Raw genomic sequence first — 16,761 nt, 5'->3', positions numbered from 1 at the left:
AAATATAGACCAGAGGCAATTGTATTTCATCCAGCAGAGCTTTACTGCTACTGAAGGCAAATGAGCACAATGGTCACAAATCCAATAGATTCAGGATTGGCACTGTCCATAAGAAATCCAGTTGCAGCAGACTTAACTTAAACTTACAATAACTTATAATAAGTCTAACCTTAATACTAAGCATACTATGTACAGAACACCACACCAGAAGGAACAGAGATAGAGATAGGCTCCTTCTGGTCCTACTTTTATAGTCAGCATGACCTTGACTCATGGGTAGGCAAACTAAGGCCTGGGGGCCAGATATGGCCCAATTGCCTTCTAAATCCAGCCTGCAGACGGTCTGGGAATCAGCGTGTTTTTACATGAGTAGAATGCGTTCTTTTATTTAAATGCATCTCGGGTTATTTGTGGGGCATAGGAATTCGTTCATCCCCCCCCCCTTCAAAATATAGTCCGGCCCCCTGCTGAAAAAGCTTGCTGACCCCTGCCTTGACTGAAAGAGATAACAGAACCAGTTTAAGCCAGCTGTACTCAGCTTCTCTGAAGGAATAACCCAAACACCAGGAACCTTATGCTTCTTTCTTTCACATAGAGAAGCTTCCAGAACCCTCTTGAATTAATTAGAATAAGGCAGATCTCTACACATCAGATCAATACTTTCTGTACTAAGAAATGCAAACTGACACATTTAAAGCAGTATCATGCCATTTTCAACAGCCATGGCTTCCTCCCAAAAATCTTGGGAACTGTAGTTTGTTATGGACGCTGAGTGTTGTTATGAGACACCTCCTCCCCTCAAAGAGCTACAATTCCCAGAGTTCTTTAGGAAGAGGCATTGATTATTAAACCACTTTCTAAAAGGTTCCCCCCCCCCGCAAAACTTGAGTTCCCCCTCCCCTAAGCCTGCTGATACCTCCCTGTTCTATGTGGATAGTGTGCCTTTTTTGCTTTTTGCAAGGGCACTCCATGCCTGGACATTATAAATAGAGGGAAATTGTAAAGTCCTCTGTAGGTTGCTCATGAGTAAGCAGGCAAAACTCCAAGTTTCCTTTAAGAGTTTTATTGTGCATACTATGTACAGAGCAGAGCTAATAAGTTCATGTCTGTATCAAGCATCGTCAGAATCCAGGAATGGCCCCTTCCGGTTCTGACCCCAACAAAAGAGCTTCGGTATACGGAAAACCCTGCCTCCCATCCTTTCGTTTCACCCCTCGACGCCTTTGGGGCGCCGGAAGCTGCCTGTCTCCCTCATCGCCCCTTGAACTAGGGGAGTGCAGGGTCTCTACAGCATCCTCAGAGCTTTCTCCCTCCATACCCCGAAAAACCAGCCCCTCCCCGGTGGAAGCCTCGCTGCTTCCTCTGCTGCCAGAGGAGGTGCTGCTGGTCAGGTGGGACCGGGGCTCTCTGTAGCATCCCGAGAGCCCTTCCACCACCTTGCGCTGCGCCGGGGACAGTTCCCCAACAGAAATATTGCATGGGGGTTACGTTCTGGAGATCGCACCTAAAGCCAAAATCACGTATAGTAAAAACACATTGGGTGCAATGGTGGGTGAGATTGCCAGAGTCTTCTATTATGGATGTCTGCTTGCTTTCCACCCCCTTTTTAATTTTTTAAAAATTACCGCATTTTTTGTCTATAAGACGCCCCACGTATAAGACACCCCCTATTTTTGGGGACTCCGATTTAAGAAAATGGGGAAGAGATATGGCTATCCATGTATAAGACGCCCCCAAATTTTTGACATTTTAAAGGGGGGGGAAACTTACTTATACATGGAAAAATACGGTATTTTGCTAAGCGGGCAAGGCTGAATGTGCACAAGTTAAATGTGTGTAGGTCACAGGTTTACTGTATTGTTGTCATTCATTAACCTGTTTCCCCCTGCAAAGCGCTTGCATCTAAAATGGCATTTACATCTAAAATTGCCATTTTATGAATTTGATTTAAGTGGAACACACACAGGGCGTATTGATGATCCCCGGTGCAAAAACGTTTCCATGATAAGATCAATTGGAAAGGCATTAGGGAGGTGATTGGTGTGTAAAGGCGGCCTCTGTTGGTTAAAGTGAGATTGCAGCACTTAAATATTTGCACAAATCTGTCTATCTTAAGTCTTTTCTTAGAGAGGATCGCTTTGTGGAAGGGGACCTCTCTTTAATTCTTACCTGCAAAATAGGGTCCCGTGTTTCTTTTCTTTTTCTTTGAATGTGTTAAATCTGATTCCTCCTTTCTCTGATTATTCTCCTCTCTCTTTCTGTTTTCCCCCACTCCCCTTAACAGGACACTTAGCTTTTATTTCTTGGCAAAAACATTGGTCCAAGTTCCAACCTTTGGATCTGGGCTTGAAGGTTCCAATAATACTTAGTATTATATGGTGTTTTCAGGTGTTCAAAGCATTTAACAAACACTCTTCAACCTATGATGGTATCATTATTCCCATTTTGCAGATTTGGCGGGGGAAGAGTGAGGCTGAGAGAAACCAGCTTGCCTATCTAGTGAGTTCCTGGCTGAAGTGAGATTCAGATCAGAGGGTCCCTGTTTCATTTCTGAAGAATTCAGGGTGCTGTAGTTTGTTAAGGATGCTGAGCGGAAAAGCGGTCTCTTCCTAACAATGCCCAGCACCCTTAACAAACTACAGCTCCCAGAATTCTTTGGGGAAAACCATGACTACTTAAAGGGGTATCACAGCCCTTTAAATGTACGATGTAAATATGACCCAGATATTTATCAAGGAGCAAAACACACTTCCTATTCATTTGGCTTTTTGTAAGTTGCCGGATGGGGAATTTATGTAGTTGGGAAACCTGGTTATCTCCCCCCAGCCCCCCTGCAAAAATTGCAATTTCTAGTTGTAGGGCATGACAATTAAAGGCAGATTTTGTGTCTTCCTAAAGACTGAACCATTGTGAAATCTGAAAAGAATAATCTACTGGCCAGATTTCAAAGGCACAGCTCTGGTATTTGGCTCACTATTGGCCTAGCTATCATCATGCCAAGAAAACATAAGAAAAACCTGGCTGGATCCGGCCAAAGGACCATGCTAATGCAACGTCCTATTCCCTAAGCACGGAGACTCGGTTTAATTGCAATGACCAGTGCCTGCTGATAGTGTTTGGGCAAATTCAAGGAGGACAATCATGAAAAGGCCTCTGGTGGATCGGAGCAGAGGGTAACCATCTTCCCCCCTGCTATGGCCAACCAGATTCCTTTGGGAAGCTCACAAGCAGAGCATGAAGGCAACAGCTCTCCCCTTGTTGTTGTTGTTGTTGTTGTTCAGTCGTTCAGTCATGTCCTACTCTTCATGACCCCATGGACCAGAGCACGCCAGGCACGCCTATCCTCCACTGCCTCTCACAGTTTGGCCAAACTCATGCTAGTAGCTTCGAAAACTGCCTTGTCGTGGCGAGGGGGCTTGAATTACTCAGGGAAGCTATAGACAGGTCAAGATGGACAAGTCATAGTGGAGAGTTTGGACCAAACGTGATCCACCTGGAGGAGTAACTGGCAACCCACTCCAGTATCCCTGCCAAGAAAACTCCATGGACAAAGACAACAGGCATATAAAAGATATGACGCTCTCCCCTTACTCCCTGGCAACTGGTATTTTCGGTGTCATACGGTTTCAGCCATGATATAGAACTCTGCAGGCCCAGCCACACATGGTTCCTAATACCATGTGCTCCCTTGTCAAACTGATGTATGGTCAGGGCAGAAAGTGTGGGAAAGCTGAATTCTAGTGACACTTAATTGAGAGAAGGTATAAGCTAATATAGGGACCCAGGTGGCACTGTGGATTAAACCACAGAGCCTAGGGCTTGCTGATCAGAAGGTCGGCGGTTCGAATCCCTGTGATGAGGTGAGCTCCCGTTGCCCGGTCACAGCTCCTGCCCACCTAGCAGTTTGAAAGCATGTCAAAGTGCAAGTAGATAAACAGGTACCGCTCTGGCAGGAAGGTAAACAGCGTTTCCATGCACTGCTCTGGTTCACCAGAAGCGGCTTAGTCATGCTGGCCACATGACCCGGAAGCTGTACGCTGGCTCCCTCGGCCAGTAATGCGAGATGAGCGCCGCAACCCCAGAGTCGGACACGACTGGACCTAACGGTCAGGGGTCCCTTTACCTTTTATAAGCTAATATGTCAACCTGGTCTCAGTTTCTCATTTGTCCAACCAGTTCTCCACATTTCTACATCAGTTTGCAATCCCTCCCCCACCCCCGCAACGTCCTCACAAAAATTCATCAGCACTTTTGGGTTTGAATTTCTCGTACGCAATTCTTATCTGCAATTTTGCCTGATTGATGTATGTACGCATTTTGGCAAACCCATTTCCCCTTAACACAATGCATTTTTGTATGTTCGTTTCACCAGTGTATGCATTTATACGCATACTGTACCATATTGTACATGCATTTTTGGACACACATGTGGCTGGAGAACTGCACTGCAAAATTCAGTGTGGATTTCAAAAGAGGGGCTGTGTTTCATTTTGTGTATCGTTTCGGAAAATGTTAGTTTGAACTGAATCTCCCCTATCCCTACTAAAGATGTAGTCCAAACGAACTCAGTGGCTTATCGTTAGAATGCTATTGGGTTGCGCATCTTAAAGGGGACTTCCTAATGCAAAACACACACAGAGAGAACATTATGTAAAACGTCAAATTTGCGTGGCTACTGACTTGATCCCTGTGAACCTCATTCATCAGTGAAAAGTGACTAGTTCTTTCTTCCTCCATCTGTGCAAACAGAAGGAAGTAGGACACTTGTCAGGAGGGAGTGGACTAGAGAGTAAAGAAAGGGCCACACCTCTCTGTTCCTGCATGATATTTCTTTCCAGATTTTGGAAAGGAAAAAAAAAAAGATGTTTGAATTGTGTTGTCAGAAGCATCTTAGAGCTTTGGTTTCTCTGAAAACCATGCCCATTGGTGATTCTTATGAGGAGACACCATCACCAGATTCACACTTGGATTATGGATACTGATGGAGGAGAAACTCTATACAGTCTGTACTTAGATGTGAACTTACTTAATGTGAGAACCGAAACACAGCCCTCTTTCGAAATCTGCACTTCCATGAATTTTGCAAAGCAGTTATCAGGCCAAGCGATGCATATGCTAGGATAAAGTGTGCATATAAATGCATATATCACTGGCAATAACATACAGGACCACATATTAGGGGGAAATGGCTGCTCAAGAATGTGTGTACAGTATTGGAGAAATTTGGACAGAAATGCTAATGAATTTTTATGAGGATTTTTTTTTTTTAGGGGAAAAATTGCAAAGTGATGTGGAAGTATGGGAGAATCCAATTTAAGACTGGAAAAAAATAAGAAACTGTGAAATAAATTAGAATCGACATATTCGCCCACCCCTAATTATGGGTAGAAAAGAAGCGGTCCCTATCCTAAGTCCAGTGCTTTTTTTCTAAAATAAAAAATAAAAAAATATTTAGGGGTACTATCATTTTCCTACTCATATTGAAATACTGCCCCTCGATGAGGCCAAACTTAGATTCACAAAACGTTTTGGGGTATGTGTACCCCTGTGTCCCCCCAGAAAAAAACACTGCCTGAGTCCAACCCGTTGTTTTATCTCCCGCTTTCAGCCATATCATATTCTGTAGCCTAATAAACCAATAGCTAAGAAGATTGGTGTAAAAAAAAAGAGAAAAAGAAAATTAGGGAGTGGGGTTCCTCTGTGCCCCCTGTAATTTTAGTGCTAACATTCATAGTCAAGAAAATCATGTGCCCAAGCTTTTCTAGGGCTGTACCACTTTAGATATTTGGGTGGTGTGTATGTGTGTGTAGAGGCTTTTTATTTTATCTTCCCAAAGAAATGAGGAATCCAGAAACATTGTTTGTTCAGATGATACACTAGGTATTATAAAAGCAATGTAAAAAGCAGAATAGTAAGATTATGCATATAGTAAGTGCATCAGAAGTGGTCCGAGACCGCAATTATCTGTGCATTTACTCAGGAGCAAGCCCTATTGACATTTGTGGGGGTGACTTATCAGTAAACATGATTGGTTGAGTGTGCTGCAAAATATAATGATTTCGGGGATTTTAGATTTCCCATGTCTTTAAATAGCCACCAAACTCAAAGATAAATAAAGGATTATGAAATAATTCAGGTGAATGATTAGGTAAATGCCGACCTGCTTCTCCTAAGAAGTGACAACATTGGAAAATCATGAAAATTTCGAGTAATGACTAGGTAAACATAAACTGGATTGTGCCAAGAAATCATGTTTGGGGTTGCATCCAATGCTAGTCCTGCTCAGAGTAGACCTATTGAAATGAATGGGCATGATTAACTAAGGAACACTAATAACTGGACATGAATTGACTTTCCATGGGGGACAAACACTTTGGAAGGACCCGGGTTGATGAAGGAATGACTGTAAGCCTTACCTTTGTACAGCGGGCTAGTTTCCCTGTCTATCCATCCAGGCACTCAAGAGGCATGTGCAGAGTTCAAGGGCACATCCTGGCTAGGCAAAAACACTCAAGGAGGGGTGTGGCCTATGGAGAATCCCAAGGGCCAGTCAGGGAGGTCTGGAGGGCCGCATGCTTTCCCTGTCCTTGTGCTAGCTCCTGCCACTGCAGCTATTAAAGATTAGGTGTGTTTAAGTCATGGGGTGGGGAACCATTTTCACCCCTGTTCTGAGTACGAAAGAACCGGATTAATGACTAGGTAATAATCAACCAGGATTTTCCCAAGAAGCCTGGTTGGACATCCATCCCAGGGGTCAGCTGGGTAGAACATCCATGGATTCCATTCCACAATGTTGGATGATGCAACTGAGCATCATTTGGCTTTCCATTGTGTGCTAAGTTTTTTAAAAGTACAAGGCTGGTGGAGCAATGAATGCCATAACCCCAGAAGTGACTGTTCTGGTTTGCAAATGTTCTTTTGGAACCCAGACATCGGACGGGGCTTCCGCGGCTGCTGATTGGCTGCAGGAGCTTCCTGCGGCCAATCAGAAGCAGCGATTTGGTTTTTCGAACGTTTTGGAAGTCGAACGGACTTCTGGAATGGATTCCATTCAACCTCCGAGGTGCGACTGTAGTGGGTTGGCCAAGGGGAGCAACCAATGCAGCCATGCGAAAGTCAGAAAGTTCCACACACACCCCCTCTGTCCTCTGTCCAGGAAGCAAGGGGCCCAATCAAACTGTACTATCCAGCCAGGCAACAGCACTCAAGGATGGTGTGGAGAAGGATTGGTGAGGGGGAGAGTCTTGAGGGCCAGTTAGAGCTCTGAGGGCCACATTCAGTCCCCCAGGCCTGCGGGTGGATTTCCATTCCTGGGTTAAGTTGTAAAGGGTGTGTGTGTGTGTGTGTGTGTGTGTGTGAGAGAGAGAGAGAGAGAGAGAGAGAGAGAGAGAGAGAGAGAGAGAGAGAGGACAGGACAGGACAGAGATATGTGAAATTGTTCAGAGCAAAGAGAATTTCAGCATTCAAGAATCTGGGGACCCCACTGAAATTTATTGGCAGTAGGTTTACGACCTTAAAAGGGAGGTGGGAAGGTCTTTTTCATATAGACAATGCATAATTAACTAATCAAATTCATGGTCCCGATATGTTATTCATAATCAGGGCATATTGGGGGGGGGGGAGGTGCCATAACTCAACGTCTGCAGAAAGCAGGATCGAACCCACTCCATCCATCAGCTGATGGCAGGGGGTTTTCAATCCTGAGAGAGATCATGGGTAGAGAACTCCATGCACAGCTCAGCCCTGCTTAGAAAGCAGGATTTCAGCTTATGAACACTGTCACCAGATGATTGACAAGTGCATGGCCCGCCCACCTGCCTTAGTTGGCCCATGGATGGTGGAAGGTTCCTCATCCCTGCTCTGTGGGGGCAAGTACTCTGCACTGGAGCGTACAGGGTTTTTTTTGGGGGGGGGGAGTCCTGTTAATTGTTAGTATTTATGTGGTGCTCTTGAGTGGTCCCCACCCATTATATTTTATTGCTTCAACATTTTTAACATATACCATCAAAACACAATTTTGTCTTTTTTCTTATTCTTACCGACTTCCCACCCCTTTCCCCATGGAGTTGCTGTTTCTCCCCTTCTGCTGCACCCCACATTCTAACTATTAAATCATAGTCAAACTGTATTATCATCTAATTACTTCTGCTGCTCATAGCTCAAAACCTGCTTGTGAGTTCGTCACTGCGCTTGAGTGTTCAAAGCAGTCCACATGCATTGGCCTGGTGAATTTACAACAGCCCTCCGAGGTAGGTCAGTGTTATCACTGCAGAGGTGAGGTTGGGAATGAGCCCAATGGCCAGTGTGTGTCCATTTGAACCAGGCACCTTGATTTGTAGCTTAGGCTGCAACCCTATACACGTGTGCCTGAGAATAAATATTATATATGTAAACTTGTGAGGTCTCCAGATGTGGTGGACTCTCCCAGCTCCCCCATCAGTCCTAGCCAGCATGGCCTGTGGACAGGGATCATGTGAATTGCCATCCTGATGTACTGCATATGGATAGTTCTGTGGGTTAGAGCTTGGTGCTAATAACACCAAGGCTGCAGGATCGATCCCCATATGGGACAGCTGCATATTCCTGCATTGTAGGGGATTGGACTGTGATTCTATATCTCTTAGCCACTGTGCTTGTGGTGATAGTAGGGCTCTAAACTGTGGTCTAAACCACTGAGCCTCTTGGGCTTGCCGATCAGAAGGGCAGCGGTTCGAATCCCCGTGACACAGTGAGCTCTTGTTGCTCTGTCCCAGCTCTTGCCAACCTAGCAGTTTGAAAGCACACCAGTGCAAGTAGATAAATAGGTACCGCTCTGGCAGGAAGGTAAACGGCATTTCCGTGCACTCTGGTTTCCGTCATGGTGTTCCTTTGAACCAGAAGCGGTTTAGTCATGCTGGCCACATGACCCGCAAAGCTGTCTGCGGTCAAACGCCGGCTCCATTGGCCTGTAAAGCGAGATGAGTGCCGCACCCTATAGTTGCCTTTGACTGGACTTAACTGTCCAGGAGTCCTTTACCTTTTTACCCAATAGTAAAAGGCTCTAGTCAAATCCATGGTGCATTGGTCAATCAACGGCTGTTAGCCTTGATGGTTTAGTGGAGCATCCATTATCAGAGGCAGTACATCTCTCAATACAAGGCAGCAAGGTCAGGCATCTGCTTTGGTGCCCCTGGGATTCCCAGGGGAATCTTGCCAGTCAGTGTTGGAAGCAGAGTCTTGAGCTAGATGAAACTTTGGTCTGATGCCGGAAGGCAGTCCTTACAAATCTCTAAAGTGCAAAATTAATTTGGCAATGTGGGAAAAACAGTCCTTTAATGAAGGTAATATAATTGGCTGGTTGAATATTAAATATAATTTTCCTGCTTTCCTGCGAGGCCGAGAGAGGGGTCTTGTCATCTGGGCAGCCCAGGACCTCCATACACACTGCTGAGGCTTGCGCCCTGGGAAGGCCACTTGGCTGCTGCTAACATAACAAAAACAACACAAGAGGCAGCAGTGATGAGTTATTGGTATCTGCAGCCACAGCAGGTGCTGCGATTCTCCGGCGGTTTGACTTCACCCCTGGAGTCACACTCCATTGTCTCTTGGACGCCATCAGCTCCCAGGAAGATTTGCTCACAGGATCGGGACCTGTGGCTACACGATTCTGCAAAACCAGTGTGGTAACATGAAGGAGGAGTGTTGTGTACATTGTGGGTGAAAACAACAAGCCCTCCTCCAAGTCAGTTGGGTAATTTCATTCTGGAAGGAAGAACAAAATGTTAGTACAAATTATCATCATGTATGTCTTGCTACATGACAGCCCTCCCATTGCCAGCAGACATTGCATTTTCCACTGTGGGTGTGCCTGCATCTCAGGTTTGATAAGCATCTGTAAGAAACGGTACATCCTGTCTCATTATAAGGAGTAACAGAATTTCGTAGAAACACATGAAACTGCATTGTACTGAGTCAGACCATTGGTCCATCTAGCTCAGAGGCATCTACACTGATGGGCAAGAAGCACAGCTGGATTTCAGACTGGGCTTCCTCACAACCCTACCTGGAGAGGCACGTGCTCTAACCACTGAGCAATGGTCCTGCTCCCCACCCCCTGCATGACACCTTTGGGGAAAGGGGCTGATTGATCCTGTTGCTCTTTTGCCTTTGCTATGGGCATCCTGAGTCAACTGCCCTCTTTGATTTCTTTCTTGAGCTTGGTACAGGACTGTATTTCCTGGGCACACTAACAAGCCTGGATAGCTCAGCTAGTTAGAGTGTGGTGCTGATAATGCCAAGGTTGCGGGTTCGATTCCTGTATGGGACAGCTGCATATTCCTGCATTGCAGGGTGTTGGAATAGATGATCCGCAGGGCCCCATCCAAATCTACAACTCTGTGATTTGGGATTAAGTCCAGGCTGAGCATCAGCACTTAGCATGGACAGCCCCTCCGTTCCGGCTGAGTCGAAGCAGAGCTGCTGTTTTAATTTCCCACAATGCCCCTGCCATAGCATTCCGGTGGTGGGGCATTGTGGGAAATTAAAATGGTGACTCACAGATGCAGACACCTAGTGCTGGATCAGAGTGATGCTGCTCTTTGCTGGATAAGCCTGCCGGGAGGATGGGGGGGGGCACTTGAGAAAGGTCCTCTCTAATCTGAAGCTGGTCCCGATTAATCACTATGAAACACAAATGGGACTTGCATTCCCAGCTTGTGGGTCAGAGGCAATTTCAGGGTAGCGCGGCCAGTTTGGCAACAATGGTGTTGATGGGGCATGAGAGGTGTGTGCATGTGGGGAGCAAATGTTAGTGTCTCACAGAGCACCGCTGAAATTTGAGAGCACGATGTCAGCCACTGTGTGGGCGCTTATTTCAGATCCCATGATACAGAGAAGGAAAGGTGAGCCGATCCAAATTTGAGCAGGGGCTCCTGCACCTTTCATTGTACATACAGAGAGCACTGCTCTTCACCTGGTGGGTGGGGAAAGGGGGAATCCGACAGCCATCTTCAAATATCTCAAGGGCTGTCACATGGAAGAGGGAACAAGTTTGTTTTCTTCTGCTCCGGAGGGTCGGACTCGAACCAAAGGCTTCAAGAAAGGAGATAACGACTAAACATTGGGGGGGGGGGGAGAGAGAGAGAGAGAGAGAGAGAGACTTTCTGACACAGCTGTTCTGACAGAGGAATTGTCTCCCTTGGGAGGTGGTGTACTCTCCTTCCTTGGAGGTTTTAAAGCAGAGGTTGGATGGCCATCTGTCATGGCGTGGATGCTTTGGTTTAGATTTCTGCATTGCAGGGGGTTGGACTAGATGACCCTCGGGACCCCTTCCAACTCTACAATTCTCTGATTCTATGAGCCCCTAGTGGGTTGTGGTCTGCTTCAAGGTGCGTTGCGACAGGAGCATCGCCACCATGCCAATATGTGGTTAAATACAAATAAACAATTAAGAAATGAGTGTCCAAGTGCACGTTTGGGTTGTGGGCGAGCATAAAGGAAGGGAAATCTCATTAGGTGTAGCTTGCATGGCAGGCGAGAGTGTCCGTGGCTATCGCGTGGCACCTGTCGCTGGCTCCTTGAGACTTGAGCCCCCTCTCTCTGGCAGGCGTGATGGCGCAAACCTGCGCGCAAGCCCCCCTGGAAGCGCATACCTCCCACGCTCACGTTTCCAGCGCAAAAGGAAGGGGACGCGTCGCTTTTGGGAAAAGGCACGTGTGATTTCTGGGCTGCTTGGAAGAGGCGCCCAGGGGTGCGGATCCCGGGGAGTCCTCGCTCCGAATGCTCTCCAAGTTTGCGCAGACTTGGACCTCAACCAGTTCGCTTCCGAGCAACTGAGTAGCAGCCAAGGACACCGACGAGAAAGGGGGGAGGGCGATTCGTTTCCAAGGAAAGTTCAGCGATCGACTGGGAGGAAGAGAGATCGCGATCCGCGCGGCATTCTCCCCCCCCTTGTTTTTTTTCGGGGTTTGCTAGCCTCTCGCCCCCCCTTTCTTGGCAACTCGGCGCCAACAGCCGCGCGGTATGTCCAGAATGCGAAACGGCGTCACGGTCCGGGGAGGAGCCAAGCGCTCAGCTGGTGTAAACAGCGCGGCTCCGAGATCGCCTATAAATAGCGAGGCTGGTGGCCGGGCAGGGAAAAAAAAAAAGCCGGGCAGCGGAGCGCTCAAAGGAGAAAGAAAGCCTTTGGGTTTCCGAGCGCGTCTCTGTCTGTCTCTCTCCAGAGCCGTCTAAAAATATAGATGTCTCTAAATAATCCACGTCGCTTCTCTTAATTGCTTCTGGGGGAAAAAAGAGGATCGCCACCAGCTCAAACCGTCCAACTAAAACAGAGAGCTGGGTGGGAACGGGGAGAAAAAAAAACATCGCTTCTTCTGTTACCAAAGGGTTCAATAAAAGCGTTGAGCGCTTTTCTGCCGAGAGCGCAAGAGGTAGGTACGAGATGATGGACTTTCTCGAGGGCTTTCTTTTTCAAATCGCCACCAGGAGGCGCTGCTGTCGGTAGAAATGCAGGGAGTTAGAGACGCTTGTAAGGGAGAAGGGAGAACGAGCTGCCCGGTTCCCGTGTATGTGTGCGCGCGTGTGTGTATGTGTGGTGTGTGATCCGAAGGGAGAACTTGTCCTTTGTAATCATATAATGACGACCATAACGAAGCTCTTGCAGAGATTGTTGGACGAGGCAGCAGGTACAGGCTGCAAAGGCGAGGTAAGGAACGGCGCGGTTTAGGATTGCACTCCGGCTTGCGCAGCCACGTGCTGCTTAACGCCGCCTTTCCCCCCGGCGAGCGCGCCTGTGCGAAATCCGGGCTCGCCCTGGCTGGGATTCCTGCGTGCAGCCGACGATTGATTGGAGAAGCAGAGGAACGGGGGAAAACCGCGTCCCAGTCGCTGCAACAAGTTACGAACCTCGACGGTGCGGACGCGCGTTTCCTCCGGCGGCGCCCCGGCCGGCTTGTTCTTCCAGCAGGTGCCGGGATCCGCTTGGAGGGGTCAGGCTGGGCTGGGCGCGACAGCCCGGGGCGCTGCTCCTTTCGGAGACTGCAGGTGGCAGCGGTCTGGTCGTCACTACAGCGCCCGATCCCGGAGCGGAGCCGCAGCGCGCAGGCAGGTGGGTCCTCGATTCCTTCCTTCCACGCTCGCGCTCTCCCTCTCCTTCGAGGGCTGTGCTCTTGCACGCCGGGCTTGGGGCGGCAGCGCTTACTCCCTGGGAAGCGTGCCCAGGATGGATGGAAGCCTGGGGGTCTTCCTCTCTCCCTCTCCTCCTTTCTGCAGGGAGCTCCTGCCCTCCGCCCGCCGCGCACCTCACCCCGTGGCGTCCGGGACATAACAGCAGCCACGCTGCCGTCGTGGGCCGAGGGGAGGCTCTGCGCTTGGAGAGCTCGGCCACTTTCCACTCGCTGCTCATCCAGGAAGGAGGTAAGAAGAAGAGAGAGGCTTATGCGCGGTCAGCAGGCTGTTAACCTCGAGGGGGAAAGCTGGCATTGGGGAGGGGAGGTGTGTGTTTGTGCGAGATCAAGCTGCGCCCCCCCCACGGAACTCCAAGGGGCCAAATCCCATGTAGGAAAACCCATGCCAGTTTAAGTTCAGGTGTTTATTCTCTGACTTCTGTATTTAACTTGGAAAGTGTATAGGTTGGTGGTGGTTATTTCCAAAGGTAAACTTAAATAGGATCTAAACTCGAATAGGTGCTGCGGCCTGATCTCATGGGTAGCTATTTGCTTGGCTGTAAAAAGCCCTCTGCATTTGTATTGGTCGAGTGGATTGATTAATGCGTCTAACTGATTCAGATTGCATTTTATGCACCAGGTGCAAGTAACTTGGAGTTAAAAGACAGAGGAAAGAGGCTGAGAACCAGCGAGGTGTAGTGGTCAGAATGTAAGACTAGGCCCCTTGAAACGAGGGTTCAAAAACCCACTCGGTCATATTATATAATAATAATAATAATTAATTAATTTATACCCCACCTATCTGGCTGGGTTTCCCCAGCCACTCTGGGCGGCTTCCAACAAAAGATTTAAAATACATTAAAACATGATGCTCAGTCCCTGCCTCTCAACCTAACCTCCCTCACAGGGTTGTTGAGGGGATTAAATGAGGAGGGAGAAGCATGTATATTGCATTAAGCCCCTTGGGGGGGGGAAAGTGGGATATCAATAAAACCAGCCAGTCATTCAATCAACCAGTCCTGAGCTTTCCAGTGACATAAATTGAATGGGGGTTGGTTGCCCTTTAATGTTCTCGGGTTCTTGTGACCTCCTTATATTTGCAATTTTTCAAAAGGGCAAAAGCATTGTTCCCCTCCGTTCAGGGCATATTTTTGTTCACAAAGTGTGGGCATTAATTCCGTAATAAGAACATCAGAGTAGCCGGCCTGCTGAATCAGACCAATGACCAGCTGAACACAGCATCCTTTTCCTCCACCCAATGGCCCTCTGGTTGAGGCTGGGAAAAGACAGTGGGCAATAGTACAATCACCTCTTGGTTCTAATGTAGCTCTATGCAACCTGCAGCATCAACTTGCAAAATGCCTCTAAGTACCAGCAGCTGGGGAGCAGGAAAAGGCAGCTTTTTCCTGCTCCCCAGCTGCTGGTACTTGAAGGCATTTTGCATGTGATGCTGTAGGTTGCATAGAGCTACATTAGAACCAAGAGGTGATTGTACTGTTGCCCAATGAACCTATATAAGAATACAGATTCTGTAGTGGCTATGTTAGTTTGTCACATCAAACAGCAGATTGGGGACGTCTTGTGGCTCATTATTGTGATGTAAGTTTATACTGCAAATATATTTTAGGCTCTTTTGGTGTTGGAAAGTTTTGCACCTGAATGTGATTCCTGTGATTCTTTCCCCATCCCCTGTTCTTTGAACACGTGGGGATGTTTTATAGCCGAAGCCTGACCTGCCGGTGCAGTTTAGAACTTACTCCTGAGCCCACTCCTCCTCTAGTCCTTATTATCATCAATATTGCAGATGTCGGGGACTGAGACCGAGAATGTGACTTCCTGGGGGGCCACCTAGTAAGCTGGCATGGTCGAGATTCAAACTGGGGACTTGCCAATCTGTTGCTTAGCCATTACGCCAAGGCTGGATCTAGACACATCAAAACAGAGTTTCAGGAAAACACGCTGTAAAGCTCAAAGTGGGGAAACACGTTGGCGAAAGACGGAACTCCACAGCGCCACCTGGTGTCACGCTTTTTCTTTACTAATGTAGCTGAGTCCTAAATGTGGGGAACCTGTGGCTCTCCAGGTGCTATTGGGCTCCCATCAGCTCCGGACAGTGTGGTCAGAGATGATGGGATTTGTAGTCTTGGGATGGCTGGAAGCTCGTAGATTCATCACCTCTGCACTGCAATATGCTTTGCCGGCTCACAAATCTGAGAAAATTGTTGTGTGTCTCTCTCTCTCTCTGCTTCCCATCAAGGGATCTTAGTATTTGCAGACGATCCGGAAGAAGCCATCACCTTACGAGCTCGCAGCATCCTTCTTGAGGATGGCGGGGCACTGTATGTGGGCTCCGAATGCCGCCCATACCATTCCAAGGCCACCATTTCTCTCTACGGGAAAGCCACCGACGAGGCCAGTGTGGATGGCTATGGCAGAAAATTCCTGGGAGTGGGCAGAGGTGGCATTCTGGAGTTGCACGGCAGGAAGCCTCGATCCTGGACACTTTTGGCCAAAACCTTGTACCCGGGCGGACTTCGGTATGGCCGGTACACTTCTGAAAAGCGCTGGAGTAGTCGTGGCCTCAACGTCCGGATAGTGGATGCGGGCACAGCCCAGGTAGTGGCCGCTGAACGCTTTGACACCCACCTCCTTGTTGACGAGAGCCGCAGATTGAGGGAATTCCTTGCCCACCAGTCTCCAGGCCACGTGGTAGCCGTGGCAGTAGGGGATTCTGCAGCAAAGAGTTTGACCTTGGAGACCCGGCTGTTCCTCAAGAACCTGCTGCACAGCAAATACATCCTGCACCTGCAATACAGGTAACTTTGCAAACGTGGCTTCTTACTTTCATGCGTGCAAATTCTGCAAATGTGTAGGCCATCCTGGTGCCCTGCGGATGCCAGCTTGCATTGACTCCCAGTCAGCATGACTAACAGCCAGGGCTGATGGGAGTTAAACCTGAAGTATACCTGAATGAGTGTCTCCACCCCCATCGTTCAGCTCCGAGGGCCTTCTGGGGGTTCCCTCCCTGCGAGTGAGCTTGCAGGGAACCAGGCAGAGGGCCTTCTCGGTAGTGGCACCTGCCCTATTGAACGCCCTCCCGCTAGATGTCAAGGAAATAAACAACTATCTGACTTTTAGAAGACATCTGAAGGCAGCCCTGTTTAGGGAAGTTTTAAATGTTTGATGCTTTATCGTGTTTTTAATATTCTGTTGGGAGCCGTCCAGAGTGGCTGGGGAAACCCAGCCAGATGGGTGGGGTATAAATTATTATTTATTATTATTATTATCTGAAGCACTGAGAGGGTTTCAGGTTGGGGACACCTGATGGACACTTATCAAAATGGGTATGGCTTTTAAAGCCATTAAAATTGGTGGCCTTTTGTGGGAGCAGATTTCATAGTTTAACTATGTGCTGTGCGGATGGAGCCCTTTCCTTTTTGTATTTCCCCCCATTTAGCTATGTTGGTTGTCCCTGAGTTCTGGTGTGCTGAGAGGAGGAGAAAAGTGTTTCTCTGCCCACTTCTCCTCCCTTCTGAAATGGGCCTCATTTTCTGCGCACGTAGATTCTCTTGGTGATTTAGAACCAGTGTTGTGCCGTTGGTGGACTAGGAGGGCTAGG

At 48.0% G+C, this 16,761-nt stretch overlaps 2 protein-coding genes across 3 annotated transcripts in view; both read left to right on the top strand.

The window, feature by feature from the left end:
- Window positions 1-12,073: 12,073 nt before the first annotated feature.
- CEMIP (cell migration inducing hyaluronidase 1) overlaps window positions 12,074-16,761 on the top strand; it is a 160,571-nt gene continuing 155,883 nt past the window's right edge. Inside the window, exon 1 of the mRNA XM_033167983.1 lies at window positions 12,074-12,407. The gene's annotated coding sequence lies outside the window, so the exon portion shown is untranslated. The remainder of the gene's footprint in view (window positions 12,408-16,761) is intronic.
- The window catches only part of LOC117057164 (cell surface hyaluronidase-like), a 76,627-nt gene continuing 72,447 nt past the window's right edge, over window positions 12,582-16,761 (top strand). The window contains exons 1-2 of one of the 2 annotated variants that reach the window (XM_033167986.1): window positions 12,582-13,392; window positions 15,400-15,958. In XM_033167986.1, coding sequence (XP_033023877.1) covers window positions 13,203-13,392; window positions 15,400-15,958 — 749 coding nt within the window. In that variant the 5' untranslated portion in view covers window positions 12,582-13,202. The remainder of the gene's footprint in view (window positions 13,393-15,399; window positions 15,959-16,761) is intronic. The other variant, XM_033167985.1, reaches the window with a different exon arrangement.

Source organism: Lacerta agilis, chromosome 13 (assembly GCF_009819535.1).
Source record: "Lacerta agilis isolate rLacAgi1 chromosome 13, rLacAgi1.pri, whole genome shotgun sequence".
NCBI classification, from domain to species: Eukaryota; Metazoa; Chordata; class Lepidosauria; order Squamata; family Lacertidae; genus Lacerta; species Lacerta agilis.
The sequence above is the reverse complement of the archived record's forward strand: the minus strand, read 5'-3'. Positions and strand labels throughout refer to the sequence as shown.